Below are 14,759 nucleotides of genomic sequence, written 5' to 3'. Positions count from 1 at the left end.
AAAAGAGAAGTAAAGCAAAAGGTAAAGGTTGCAAAGAGGAGAGCAGATGTGAAATGGGGTAAGAGTATGACAGAAAATTTTGAAAGTAATAAAAAGATGTTTTGGAAAGAAATTAAGAGAGGAAGAGGAGGCGAATCAAGTAGGGAAGAAAAGGTAAAAGGTGCAGATGGAGAGATGATAATGGAAGAGAAGGCAGTAAGGGGAAGATGGGCATAATATTTTAGGGAGTTGCTAAATGTGAAGGAGGATAGGGAAGGAAAGATAGCTGCAGTGGGAAATGCGAAGAAAATGAGAGTGATGAGTGAGGAGAATGGAGGAGAAATAAGGAAGGATGAGGTGAAGGCAGTTGTTAAGATGACGAAAGCAGGTAAAGCACCTGGTCTGGATGGATGCCATGCAGAATGTCTGAAAAAGGGAGGTACAGTGATGGTGGACTGGTTGGTGAGGTTATTTAATGTTTGTTGGAGAGAGGGCAGAGTACCGGAGGACTGGAGGAGTGCCTGTATAGTTCCTCTTTACAAGGGAAAAGGGGACAAGTGTGAATGTAGTAGTTTCAGAGGGATTAGCTTGTTAAGTGTAGTTGGGAAGGCTTATGGGAGGATCTTGATTGAGAGGATTAGGAGAGGAACAGAAGGAGTAATTGGTGAGGAACAGTGTGGATTTAGGACAGGTAGAGGTTGTGTAGATCAGATCTTTGTGGTAAGACAGATATGTGAGAAAGCTATAGGAAAGGGGAAGGATGTTTTTTGGGCTTTTATGGATCTGGAAAAGGCTTATGATAGGGTAGACAGAAAGGCACTGTGGGAGGTTATGCAGATTTATGGGATAGGAGGAAAGCTTTTGGGAGCTGTCAAGAGTAGTAGAGCTTGTGTCAGGATTGGAAATGGAGAGAGTGAGTGGTTCAAGGTAAAGGTGGGACTTCGTCAAGGATGCGTTATGTCACCCTGGCTGTTCAACTTATACATGGATGGGGTGGTGTGAGAGGTGAATGCCAGGGTAGTGGGTCAGGGATTGGAGATGGTTAAAGAAAATGGAGAAAAGTGGGAGGTGAGCCAGCTGTTGTTTGCGGACGACACTGCACTTGTGGCAGGATCGGAGGAGGGATTGAGGAAGCTGGTGGCAGAGTTTGGGAGAGTATGTGATAGAAGAAAGCTAAAGATAAATGTGGGTAAAAGTAAGGTGATGAGATGTACAAGGGGTGAAAGTGGCAGTAGACTGGAAGTGAACATTAAGGGAGAGCGACTGGAGGAAGTGGATAGTTTTAGATACTTGGTTGCAAGTGTAGCAGGAAAAGGTGGAGTGAAGGTGGAGGTAGAATGTAGATTGAGAGAAGCGAGTAAATGCCTTGGTGGATTAAAGAGTGTAATGAGGAATAGACATTTAGGAATGGATGCGAAGAGGAGACTGTATGAAGGAGTGATTGTGCCAACAGCACTGTATGGGGCAGAAACATGGAACATAAGAGAAGAAGAGAGAAGGAGTTTGAATGTGTTTGAGATGAGGTGTCTGAGAAGTATGGTGGGGGTTACTAGGCTGGATAGAGTGAGAAATGAGGAGGTGAGGAGGAGAACAGGGGTGAAAAAGGAGCTGGGAGATAGGGTTGATGAAAGAATATTAGGATGGTTTGGACACATGGAAAGAATGAGTGAAGAAAGACTAGTAAAAGAGGTATGGAAGGCAGATGTGGAGGGAGTGAACATGAGGGGACGTCTTAGGATGAGGTGGATGGATGGGGTGAAGGGGGCTTTGGGGAAGAGGGGAATGTCTGTTGAGGAAGGAAGGGAGAGGACGGAAGACAGAGGTGAGTGGAGAATGGTTGTATATGGATGATGTTGTGATTGCATGAGGAGGAATGGGCGGGGGGGTGGGGGGTGAGGTAGTATGTGTGAGCAAATTTTGATGCAGGCCGAAGGGATTTCTCCCCATCCTCTCCTTATATGCAAGGGGGGACGGAGAGGGGGGGGTCGCCGATTAAATGAAGCGGCCTTGCTGTGGATGTGCTGTGTCTTGCGACACTGCTTCTGACCCAGGGCGGTGGGCAAGGTGCAGGGATGACCCGTCATCCAGGAGGTGCTCAGATGAGAGGGAGGGTGGGAGGGGTGTGGAGTGTATTTAGGGATGAAATGGGTGAGAGTGTTTTTATGCCTTTCCCTTTTTGGCTACCTCCCTTGAAAGGGGGAAAAAGCCTTGGTATATGTATGTATGTATGTCTTTTTCATAATTTCTTTTTCTTCCCTGTGCATTTTTACATATATGTTCCTTTGATTAATATGCATTTGCCACTTTCTATGTTTTTTGTCTTCATCTTTTCCAAGTTTTATCTCTTCTGTCTTTTGCTTTGCTGCACCTTCTATTAAACCAGCACTTAATATGCACCTTTTCCTCTGTTTGCTTTGATACATATTCATCCATTCCTTCTTTGGAGATTTTCATCAGAATCATCCATTTTTTTTCCACTTATGTTTCTTTCTTGTAGGATTTTTTCCAGTTCACTTTAAGAACAAATTTCCTAAATATCTCAACGTCCATTTCACTATACTGTACATCAGTCGTCCTTTTCTGTGCTTCTCATTTCTCTTTATAAATATTTCCTCCTTTAGTTCTAACTCGAGTAGTATGTGTTCACCCTTAGCAAATGGTGTCTTGTATTCAATTTTGTCTCCTATTTCAGGTTTTGACATAAGTAAGAAATCTAGTCTTGATGGTTCTTTGTCATTTCTAAGTCTAGTGTTTTCTTTTACCTATTGTGTCATTGTATGATCTATGGTTGTGTAATACATTTCCCCATTGATCCTCTCCACGTTTTACTGTCGTCTCTTCCCAACTTATTTCTTTGCAATTAAAGTCTCCCATGAGTACCGCTTTATTTCCATCCTTCAGCATCTCGTTTAATGAAGATCTCATATATTCTAACATTTTGGAGTAATCTTTCTCTGAGACCTCATTTTTGGGGGCACATAAATCACTGCAAACTTTCTGCTTTTCATGTCACTATCTTCAACTCTTATTGAGATCATCTCTACCCTGCTCTCTCCATATGTAACTTCCATCACATATAATTTTTTCTTAACCAGGAACATGACTCCTCTACCTTGTTTTTTCTTCCTATTTGTAAGCCAGTGATTATATAATCCATGACCAACACTGGTACTAGTGGACCCCTTAATTTTGTCTCCACAATTCCCATTACATCTGGTTTTGCTTCTGACAGGTAATCATTTAGTTTGTTTAATCCTGAGATTAATCCATCTGTGTTGGTATAAGCCAATTCTAATTTGCTATTCCTTCCATCTCATTCTCTGATTTTTTTTTTCTTTCTTGAGTATACCATTTTTTCAGTCTCATATCTAAAACTCTCCAATAGAACTGTCTCTCGGTCTCCATTCTTTTCTTGTTTTTTTTTCTTTAACTTTGTTTCATAACGTCTTAATTTTTTTCTCTTTCCTCATCATTCATGTCTCTTTTTATCCACATATTTTTATAGTGTTCATTACTTGCTAATTTTCTTGTTCTTGCCAAGATTTCTTCCGCTGCTATTTGTGACCTTAATTTGATCTTTAATGGTAATTTTTTTCTTTTCCTTCTGCATATTTACCAATTCTGTGCACTTCCTCCATTTCCTTTTTCTAATTCTTGTTCTTTATTTTGTACTATTTTTAGAACCTTTCTTGCCAATTCTTTGTCCTCTTTATCTCTCAGGAACCAATTTGGGATATGTTTTTCCTGTAGACCATATATTACTACACCTATTTTTTTGTCTACTGTATCTCTAAGTTTTCTTTTTTTTAATTACCTTAATGACAGCATTTTCGGCCTTTTCCTGCATTTGCTGATGAACTATTTCTTTAAAAATTAATTTATCTTCTTTGTCTTTTCTCCAATCATTCCTGAGTTGTTGCAAATCGTGTTCTCTTATGCTTTTTCCTGCTTCCATGGCCATTGGTTTTATCCATCCATCCACCTCTTTCCATATGTTCTCGTTATTTGTGTTTTCATTATTTTTAACCTCTCATTTTCACTTTTTAACTTGGCCAGTTCTTTTTTTTTTTTTTTTAATGCACTTAACTCTCTTTTTTTATTTCCATGTTTACTTTTCTTGATTAGGTCATTGTTCATCTTCTGTAGATTGTCAGTTTCCTGCCTCTATGAATCAATCATATTTCTCATGTCCCTCTCTCTGTCTATAACTACTAAAGAGTCTTTGTACCCGGTAAATCCAGAGAAATTACCCTCATTGCCATTATCAAGTAGAAACCTTTTCATGCCTCTTGGTGGTCTAAAACCTATATTTGTATTTTGCTTTGCCCTTGTGCCGGTAGGTGGCTCTAGGTACATGTTTACATTGTAGAGCAATGGACAGCCATCTTGTGGTTTCTCTGGCCCATCATTGTTTTCTTCCATTTCACTTCAATTGCACACTATGTCATAAATTAATCATTCTGGGTATCCACGAGCACTCCCCTTCTCATATATCACACCCAAGGTATTCTATAATTGTATCACTGTTAAGATGTTTCATTTTTTTAAAGTAGTTCAGGAGTGCCACTATATGTGTGTTGCCACTATGATGAATGATGTGTATATGGTAGGGATTACAAGGTTGGATAGAGTGAGAAAAGAGGTGAGGAGGAGAGTGGGATGGAAAAGTAGATGGTGTATAGGACTGATGAAAGAGTATTGGGGTAGTTTGAACACATGGAAAGAATGAGTGGAAAAAGATTAGTAAAAGGGATGTGGAAGGCAGAGGTGGAGGGAATGAATATAAGGGGACAACCAAAGATGAGATCGATAAATGGGATGAAAGCGATGTTGAGCAAGAGAGGAATATCTGTTGACCAAGGAAAGGAGAAGGCAGAAGATGGGATGAGTGGAGCATGGCTGTGTATAGATGATACTGTGATGCAAGGAAGGGAGGGTGTGGGGAATGGGGGAGATAGGGAGTGGTTATGTATGAATGATATTTTGACAGCCCTAAGAGATTTCTCCCCATCATCTCTTTTTCTGCATGAGGGGATGGAGAGGGGGGGGGGGTCACCAATTAAGTGAAGCATCCTTACTGTAGATATGCTGTCTTGCTGCATTGCTTCTGACCCAGGGCAGTGGGCGGGATACAGGGATGACCCATCATCCATGAAGAGCTAAGATGAAAGGGAAGAAAAGGTGGTGGAGGGGAGTGGAATGGGTGGCAATGGGTACTTGCCTTTTGATTTAGCTACCTCCTTTGTAAAAGAGAAAAAGCCTGAGGTATATAGAGAGTAATTGTACTATTTATTGTACAAGGAAAGTTGTTCAGAAAGGTGCCAATAATAAGTGAACTGTTAAAATAAAAAAATAAAATGAAAGATAAAAATAAAGATGTACAAGTAGTTGGAGGAAGAGGAAGGGTTTAAGAGATAGAAATTTTCATGAACCATGTTTTTACATGAGGTGAAGTATAGTATATGGAAAAGGAGAACACTGAATATGGCATTTATAGAATAAGAAACAGAACTATGAAACAAGTCAGCACAAATGTGAAAGAGGGTAGTGAAAATCATTAAAGTAATTGTAAGGGGAATTTTGGATTTATGCTTTTTTGCAAATGAAATGGTCATGGTTGGAAACACCATAAGGAACTTGAAACAATTTGTGTCAGTCTTTATGAACAATCATGGAAGGATCAATCAGTTGGTTGTTACCTCAATTTTTGTTGACTGGAATTCTGTTAATACCATGTAGGTTAGGTGATGGACCAAAGTGAAGAGTTGAAGTAGAAGTGGTGGTGTGAGAGTTTGGTGATAATAGGAGAAATGCATATAGCATGATTCATCACATACCGTTATGGGTTGAAAGCAGCAGAGGTGGTGTAATAAACCAAATATGGGAAATGAAAAGTGTGTGCAGTAACACATCTCTTATGCTCCATGTTGTATCTTTAAGATACAACATTAGGCATAAGAGATGTGCTACTGCAGTGTATTTACCTCTTTCAATTTGTTCCATGTATCTATTACTATGTGTGGATTTTTTTTTTTTTTTTTTTTTTTTTTTTTTTTTTTTTTTTTTTTTTTTTTTTTTTTTTTTTTTTTTTGAGATATCTACTCTAACAGTCTTAAGTTTCTTCTCGTGTCCTCTTGTATTTCTTGTCCCATTTTAGTAGGTCATCCCTATCAAGAATTTCCATCCCTTTCATAATTCTGCAGATGGTTATCAAATCACCTCTTTCTCTTCTTTGTTCAAGAGTTGATAAGTTTAGTTTGTCCAATCTTTGTTTGTATATCAACTTGCAAAGTGTTGTTGCCATCTTTGTCATTGCTCTCTGAATTCTTTCTATTTTTTTTTTTTTTTCTTCCAGGTGTCCTTAGAGATGCTGTGTATTACAATTCTGGTCTTACCAGTGTAACTAGTATCTTCTTTACCATTTCCTCATCCATATAGTCAAAGGCCACTTTCATTGATCTTACATACATACATATACCAAAGGCTTTTTTCCCCCTTATAAGGGAGGTGGCCAAAAAACAAAGGCATAAAAACCACTCCCCCCATTCCATCCCTATCACACTTCACTCCCCTCCACCCTCTTCCTTCCCTCTTATCTTGGGACCTCCAGGATTATGGGTCATCCCTGCATCTTGTCCACTGCTCTGGGTCAGAAGAAGTGTCGCAAGACACATCACATCCACAGCAAGGCCACTTCATTAAATCAGCGAGCCCCCCCCTCTCCGTTCCCTCATGCAGAAAAGGAGAAAACAGGGAGAAATCATGTTTGTCTGGTGTCATGTTGTTTGAGATAATTACTCTTAGGTCCCTTTCTGAGTTTAATTTAATAACTTCCTTTGTACCAATTTTATATTGATCCAATATTCTGTTTTTGCTTTTTCCAAATTCCATTATACTACATTTCTTAGTGTTGAAATTCACTTCGTTCTTTTTACTCCATTTCCAGACTTTGTCCAGGTCTTCTTGAAAAGATTTGCAATCCTCTGTATTTACTCTCTTTAATAGTTTTGCATCATCTGCAGAGAAGTTCATATAACATTCCACACTTTCATCCATGTCATTTATATAAACAGCAAACATTATCAGAGCCAATACAGAGCCTTGGGGGACTCCGCTTATCATATCTACCCAATTTGAGTTCTTTTCTCTAAGTACCACCCTCATTTTTCTTCCATTCAAGAAATCTTTCATCCATTCCAATAATTTTTCTTGTATTCCACCTATTGTTTCAATTTTTCATAGTAGCTTTTTGTGTGGTACTTTGTCAAAAGCTTTTTGTAAGTCCAAGAAGACACAGTCTGCCCAACCATCTCTTTCCTGTATTAATTCTATTAATCTTGAGTAAAAGCATATTAAGTTTGTAGTACATGATCTTCCAATTCTAAATCCAAATTGGTTGGGATTTAGTATTTTGTTCTCTTCTAAGTGTTTAATCCATTTAGTTTGTTGGATTTTATTTATCTCCTCCTTTGTATATTGGTACAATATTTGCCTTTTTTCAGTCTTTTGGTACTTCTCCTTCTTTGAGTGAGAAGTCAATTATCTTGTGTATTTTGTCTGTAAGTTCATCGATACATTCTTTCAATATCCAGTTCACTATTCCATCGGGCCCATATGAGTTTCTGACATCAAAGTTCTTTATTTGGCTCCTTATTTCTTTCTATGTCACCATTATTTCTTTCATTTTGGGGATCCTTCTTGCTGTCCTTCATCCCACATTTGTGAGCTTTCAATTGTAAATACAGACCTAAAGTGTCTGGTCATTACTTCAGCCATTTCTACATCTATATATTCTTTGTTTCCTTCACGCAGTTTCACTATTTCATGTTTGTCTTTTAGTTTATTGTTTACATATCTGTAAAATAGTTTAGGTTGGTCTTTGCATTTGTCTATTATATCTTTTTTGTAGTTTCTTTTTTCCTCTCTGCATATATCTACATATTCATTTCTCAGTTTGATGTATGTTTGCCATTTAGTCACTTTTTTGTCTTTTTTCCATTTTTTCCAGGCTTTGTCTCTTCTATCTTTAGCATCACTACACTTTTTATTATACCAACACTTTATGTAAACCCTTTTTGTTCTACTTAGGTACATCTTTATCCATTTTCTCCTTATATTTTTCTTGAAAAATGTTCCATTTCTCTTCCATCTCTGTTTCATCATTTGAAAATTTTTCCTAGTTAGCGTTTTGAATTTTTTTTCTAAGTTTGACAAAGTCAGTTTTGTTGTACATTAGTCTTCCTTCTATGTGTTTCTCAATTCTCCTTACATTATTTTGTTCCTTAAGCTCGAACTCTATTAGTATGTGGTCACTTCCCAACTGATGTCTTATAATTCATTTTGTCCACAATTTCAGACTCGGAAGTGAATATCAAGTCTAGTCTTGATGGTTCTTCATTTTGTCTATATCTAGTGTTTTCTTTGACCCATTGAGTCGATGTATAATTAATGTGTATTTACCTAGTTGTATTTTACGTTAAGGGGAGCTATGCTCATGGTGTCTCGTCTCCATATCTCATTTTATCTAGATGGTTTTTAAATTCGTGTATAACTTTTGCACACACCACATTCTCATCTAACCTGTTCCAAACATCTATTATCCTATGGGCAATGCTGTTTTTTTTCTGGTCTCTTCTATAATTGTCTTTCTTGATTTTCTTTCCATGTCCACTTGTATCTCTACAATCCCATTTTATTAGATCCTCTTTATCAATAATTTCCATGCCTTTCATGATTCTATAAATAGTTATCAAGTCTTCTCTCTTCTTTGCTCCAGTGTCTGTAGCTCAAGATTTGCCAGCCTCTCCTCATATGATAGTTCTGAGAGCGTTGGTGCCAATTTTGTAATTGCTCTTTGTATTCTTTTAAATTTTGTTATACATTTTTTTTTTGTACTTGATGGCCACGTCGTTGCTGCATACTCCAATTTTGGTGTTATCAAAATGAATAGTATTTTCCTCACCATTTCTTCTTTTAGGTATGTAAATGCCACTTTGATTGATCTTATTAAATTATAAGTTTCTCCACAAATTTTGTTGATATGTTTCTCAGGGGACATATTATTCATAATAATGACTCCTAGGTCCTTCTCTTTTCCCACTTTTTTAATTTCTTCCTCTCCCAATGTATATGATCCCACTATTCTTTTTTTGCTTCTTCCAAATTCCATTATACTACATTTCTTAATGTTGAATTCCATCTCCTACTTCCTACTCCATTCCCATACTTTATTAAGATCACTCTGCAGTGACTCATAATCTTCTTTGGTGTTCACTTTTTTCAACACTTTTGCATTGTCTGCGAAGCTCATATAACTTTCAATTCCTTCATCCATATTATTTATATATATATATAGCAAACATTATTGGGGCCAAAACTGTTCCTTGTGGAACTCCACTAATCACCTCATCCCAGTTGGAATGTTTGTCTTTTATCACCACTCTCATTTTCCTTTCATGTAAGAAGTAGTTTGCCCTATATTCCTCCTGTAGTTTCTAATTTCTTTAGCAATTTCTTATGTGGCACCTTATCAAAAGCTTTTTTCAGGTCTAGAAATGCACAATTAGCCCATCCATCTCTTTCCTGTATTGTATATACACTTAAACCTTGATTTAACGGACAAATGCATGCAGACCCTTGTCTGTTATTTGCAAAAGTCCGTTATTTGAAAATCAGGTCCACCCATTACCAATACTGGACACCTATCGGACAAGTCCATTACGAAGAAAATTGTCCGTTAGGTTTTGGTGTGCACATACGTATTAGATATGTAATAAAAAGCTACAGCACATATGTATAATGATGTACATTACATATAATGAAGAAATTGAACCATGCCGTTAGGTTTTGGCATGCACATGGTACTAACGGACACCTATCAGACATAAGTCCGTTACGTAGAAAATTGTCCATTAAGTTTTGGGGTGCACATCGGACACCTATCGGACAAATTTTCATTTTACCGACTTTGGTACTATTTGACCGTTACTACTGGACACCTATAGGACAAATTTTCATTTTACAGACTTTGTTAGGTATTTGACTGTTACTACCGGACATCTATCGGACAAATTTTCATCTTAAGGACTTTGTCCGGAATTTCACTGTTACTACTGGACATACTTTTTTTGTCCACTAAATCGAAAGTCCACAAATTCGAGGTCCGCTAAATTGAAGGTTATGTGTATAAGTCTTGAATAGAAACACATCAAGTTTGTGACACATGGTCTTCCTTGTCTAAATCCAAACTGCCTCATATTTAGTGCACTGTTTTTTTCCAGATGCTTTGCCCATCTAATTTTGATCATTCTTTCACAAATTTTTGCTACCTTGTAAGAGAGACCGGTCTATAGTTTGTAGGGCCTTCTTTGTTTCCCCCCTTATATATTGGTACTATATTTGCTCTTTTCCAATCTTCTGGAACTTTTCCTTCCTTCAATGAACTTTATATTAGACTATATATTTTGTCTGTTAGTTCATTCCTGCATTCTCTCAAAATCCAGTTTGCCATTTTCTGACATCGAGATTACTCAAGTGATTCATTATTTCATTCTTTGTTACTTCTATCTCTTTCATAGGGGGGACTTCCCCTCCCACTTGACATCTCTAAGTTGTATATTCTCCCTCGTAAACACTAATTTAAAATGCTTGTTCATAATTTCTGTCATTTCAATTTCCTCTCTGTATTCTATTCCTCCTTGTTGTAGTTTCACAAATTCTTGTTTGTTTTTCAGTTTGTCATATACAAATCTAAAAAATAGTTTTGGTTGATCTTTACATTTTTCTATGACATCCTTTTTGTGTTTTCTCTTTTCTTCTATGTGCACTTGTACATATTCATTTCTAGAACCAGTATATATTTTCCATTTTTCGGGTTTTTTGTTTTTCGTCCATTTTATCCAAGCTTTATCCCTTTTATCTTTTAACTCTCTACATCTTTTGTTGTACCAATATTTTACATATCCTTTTTCTTGTTTTTGACATGGAATATACTTTTCCACTCCTTCCTTATCAATTTTTGTCAAAATTTTCCATTTCTCTTCTACTGTTGTTTCCTCTTTGTATATCCTTTCCCAGTCTGCTTTTTGAAAAAAATTCTCATTTTATCAATTTTTTTCCATACATCATTCTTCCCTTTCTATATTGTTCGTTTTTTCTCATGTATTTTTCTTCATTTAGTTCCAGTTCTACTAATATGTGGTCACTTTTACTTATTGGTGTCTTATATTCAATCTCGTCCACTATTTCAGGTTCTCATGTAATTATTAGGTCTAGTCATGATGGCTCTTCCTCATTTCTATACCTAGTATTCTCTTGTATCCATTGTGTCATTGTATGCTCTATAATCATATCAAGTACAGTAGTACATTTCCCCATAGGTCATCTCCATCCTTCACTGTCCTCTCTTCCCAGCAGATTGCTTTACAATTAAAGTCACCCATTATAACTATTCTCCCTCCATCTTCATTATCTTGTTTAGTGTTATCCTTGTGTCTTTTAACATATTCTTGTATTCTCTCTCTTCCCATGAGGCCATTTTAGGAGGCATATAATTTACCACAAACTTCCTGCTCTTCTTGTCCCTGTCCTCTATTTCCATCATAATCATTTCCACTCTATTCTTTCCATATGTGACATTCCTCACATTTATATCCTTAGTCAGGAACTTAACTCCACCTTGTTTGACCTCTCTGTTTCTAATTCAATGATATACACCATGTCCTACACTGTTGGGTAGTAATGGACCTTTCAATTTTGTCTCCACAATTCCCATTATGTCAGGTTCCTTTTCCATTAGGTAATTATTCAGTTCATTCAAGCCTGTTATTAATCCATCTATATTTGTGAAGGACACTTTTATTAATTTTCTGTTACCTCCATCATGTTTTCTGTTTCCCTTCTGTTTTTCTCTCCTATGAACCATTTTCTCACTTTCATATCCACTACTCTCCAATAGAATTTCTCTTTGACTGTTCTGCTCTCATTTTTTCCTTAGCTTCTAGTCTGTTTTATCATCCTCTCTTTCCTCTTTATTCATCTTTTTTTTCCATACCTGTTCATACTGATCACTTACTGCTAGTTTTCCTGTTTTTGACATTCTCTGCTGTCATTTGTGACCTGAATTCAACAATAATTGGTCTGGTCTTGTCTATACTGTATTTCCCCAGTCTAATTCTTCAGTTTCTCTATTTCCTGTTCACCTTCTTGAAATATTTTTAGTACCCTGTTCACTCTTTCTCATCTCCTGCTCTTGTAGTCCTATTTGGATTATGTTTCTCTTCCATTCCTAAATATAATTATACATTTCTTTTTATCTGCTAAATCTCTTACTACATTCTCCATCTCTCTCATCACTTTAATAACTGTGTCCTTAGTGTGTTCCTTCATCTGTTGTTTCACTATATCTCTAAATTAAATTTTGTTATTCTCTTGGACTTTTTCTAATGACTTACATCTTTTGCTATGGACTCTTTATTCTCTTTATTATTCCTCTTTAATTCCTCATTCTCATCCTTTACTTTTTTTAACTGTCTTTTTCTATTTCTTTATTTAGGTTTTGGTTCTCCTTCTTTAGTTCTTCCAATTTATTAATTCTTTGTGTAATCAGTGCAAGTTGGCTGAACCTAACCTCACATGATTAATTCATTTTTGTTAGTTTCTCCTCTAGACTTGCTAATCAGGGGAGGTTGTCAACTCCTCCCTCATAAAATCCATAGAAATAATTATCTCCACTTTCTATTGTGCTGCTCTTATCTATATTTCTGATTTTGATGCCTTTACTAATTGGTCCAACTTCACCTGTGTCGTCTGCGCATCTCTACATTCCTTCTGACGTCTGGGGCCTGTTCATCCCCTTCCTCATTTTCTTCCATTTTCCTCAATAATCCCTCCCTTCTCCTTTTCTTCACCTTCCCACTACACCACGAGCTTTTCCCTTCCCTACTGATACAACACAGGTACTCCCTCATCATTGCAATTCACGAAAGTTGCATTTTTTTCCGGAGTTCCAATCTTTGCCATCATTCTGACTCTGTGTGTGTGTGTGAATGTGAAGTAAATGCTGAAAGTAAATCTAGGCAAAAGTAAGTTAATGAGATGTACAAAGGGTGAAGATGGTGGCATGGTGGTGGGTTAGAGATAAATTTCAAGGGTGAAAGGCTGAAGGAAGTGGTGAGCTTAAAGTATCTGAAGTTACATATAACGGAATGGAGGTGAATTACAAGGGAAGTAAGTAAATATAGGGAAATGGAAAGTGTCATGAGAAATACATATCTGTGGGATGAATACAAAGAAGACCATATGAAGCAGTGATTATACTCATGGCACTGGGGCAGATACTTGGAATTAAAGGGAGACAGAAAGAAGTATAAACATTTGTGATGAAGTGGTTTGAGAAGTAAGGTAGGTTTACAAGTATGGATAGTGAGAAATGTGGAGGTGAAGTAGAGAACAAATGTAGAATGAGCTGGTTGATGGGGTTGATCAAAGAATACTGAGATGGTTTGGGTACATGGAATGAATAAGTGAAGAAAGACTAGCAAAAAGAATGTGGAAAGCTGGATGGATGAAAGAATCATGAGGGAAAGGTCAAGAACAAAGTGGATGGACAGGGTTAAGAGAAGGGGGCATTGTATACAAGAGTAATGTCAGTCAGGCAACAAACAGGGAGTGTGAAAGATAAGAATGAATGGAAAGTTATAGATGAGGAAGTAATGCATACCAAAGAGATGTTTTCCATATCTACTCCATTTATTCCATAAGTGGATGAAGAAGGCCAAGGGAGGGGGTGCTATGTTATGAAGTGGTGGGAATAAACCAGCTCCAAATGTTGGGCTCTGCTCTGGTGGGTGGGTATATGCTTTGATTCAGCCACCCTCCTTATAAGGGGAAAATGCCTTATAGTGTATGTTTAAAATGTATGTATACATGTACATTAAAATATTTATAAATTCATATTATGTGGTGTACATGGGTTGCAAGTGTGATTGAGAACTTTTTTGTGTTTTGTGTAAAAGTTGAGAATTTATTTAGATATTTATGGGTTGGTATTTTTGTGCGTTTATGAAAGTTTAACCTTGTTTATTTTTTGTGTCATATGTGAGGAGGGAGGTGGGAACTTGTTATCGGTTTGATGTGATAAGTTAGAGAAATGTGATGCAAATGGTTGTTATAATCAGTCTGGGCATTTTTAAATATAGGAATAGGAAGGTAGGAAATGAATATGATATTGTGATAACTTTCTGCAGAAATGCAATGCAGATGGTTATGACATGTCAATTTTAGTAATGTTTTCTTTTGTGTTTAGTTGTGTGGATGTTTATTTTGCGTACCGCACTCGTGTGCAGTAATTTTTTTTTATTTACATTACATTATGTGTTTCAGTCATTGGACAGACAGTATAGCTCAGAGTCTCGCAGGAGTAGAAGTTTTGAGGAGAGAGAGGAAGAATATGAAAAAGTCAGAAAAAGGATTTTCAACCAGGATGTAAGTATTTCATTACATGATAATTTTTTCTTTTGGATTCATAACAAATTTGTTCAAGCCTGTAGTATAATTGAAACATCCTTTTCATTGACCACTTCTTTCATATCTTTGCAACAATTTGACTTTTTCCAAAAAATTGTTCCATTCATTGTCATATGAGCATTACATATGATGAATGAATGCATTCAGAGATCCAAATAGAAAAAATATAGCCAATATGAAGTACCTGGATTTGATGCATAGTCATCTTAGATTTCAATAATTTTCTTATTCTTCCTCTATTTGATCAATTAACC

The 14,759-nt window shown here is 36.7% G+C and overlaps 1 protein-coding gene across 11 annotated transcripts in view; it reads left to right on the top strand.

Moving 5' to 3' along the window:
- The window catches only part of enc (R3H domain containing protein encore), a 609,003-nt gene that overhangs the window by 375,010 nt on the left and 219,234 nt on the right, over positions 1-14,759 (top strand). For 9 of the 11 annotated variants that reach the window (XR_012965819.1, XM_076175155.1, XM_076175157.1 and 6 more), the window contains one exon: positions 14,362-14,463. The exons of the other annotated variants lie outside the window; for them this stretch is intronic. Coding sequence is in view for 8 of the 9 variants with exons in the window: in XM_076175155.1 (XP_076031270.1) it covers positions 14,362-14,463 (102 nt within the window). In the remaining variant the exon portion in view is untranslated. The remainder of the gene's footprint in view (positions 1-14,361; positions 14,464-14,759) is intronic. 11 annotated transcript variants of the gene reach the window in all.

Source organism: Oratosquilla oratoria, chromosome 37 (assembly GCF_046742065.1).
Source record: "Oratosquilla oratoria isolate Oo_2021 chromosome 37, ASM4674206v1, whole genome shotgun sequence".
Lineage (NCBI taxonomy): Eukaryota > Metazoa > Arthropoda > Malacostraca > Stomatopoda > Squillidae > Oratosquilla > Oratosquilla oratoria.
Note: the sequence above shows the minus strand (reverse complement) of the source record. Positions and strands in the feature narration are given on the sequence as shown.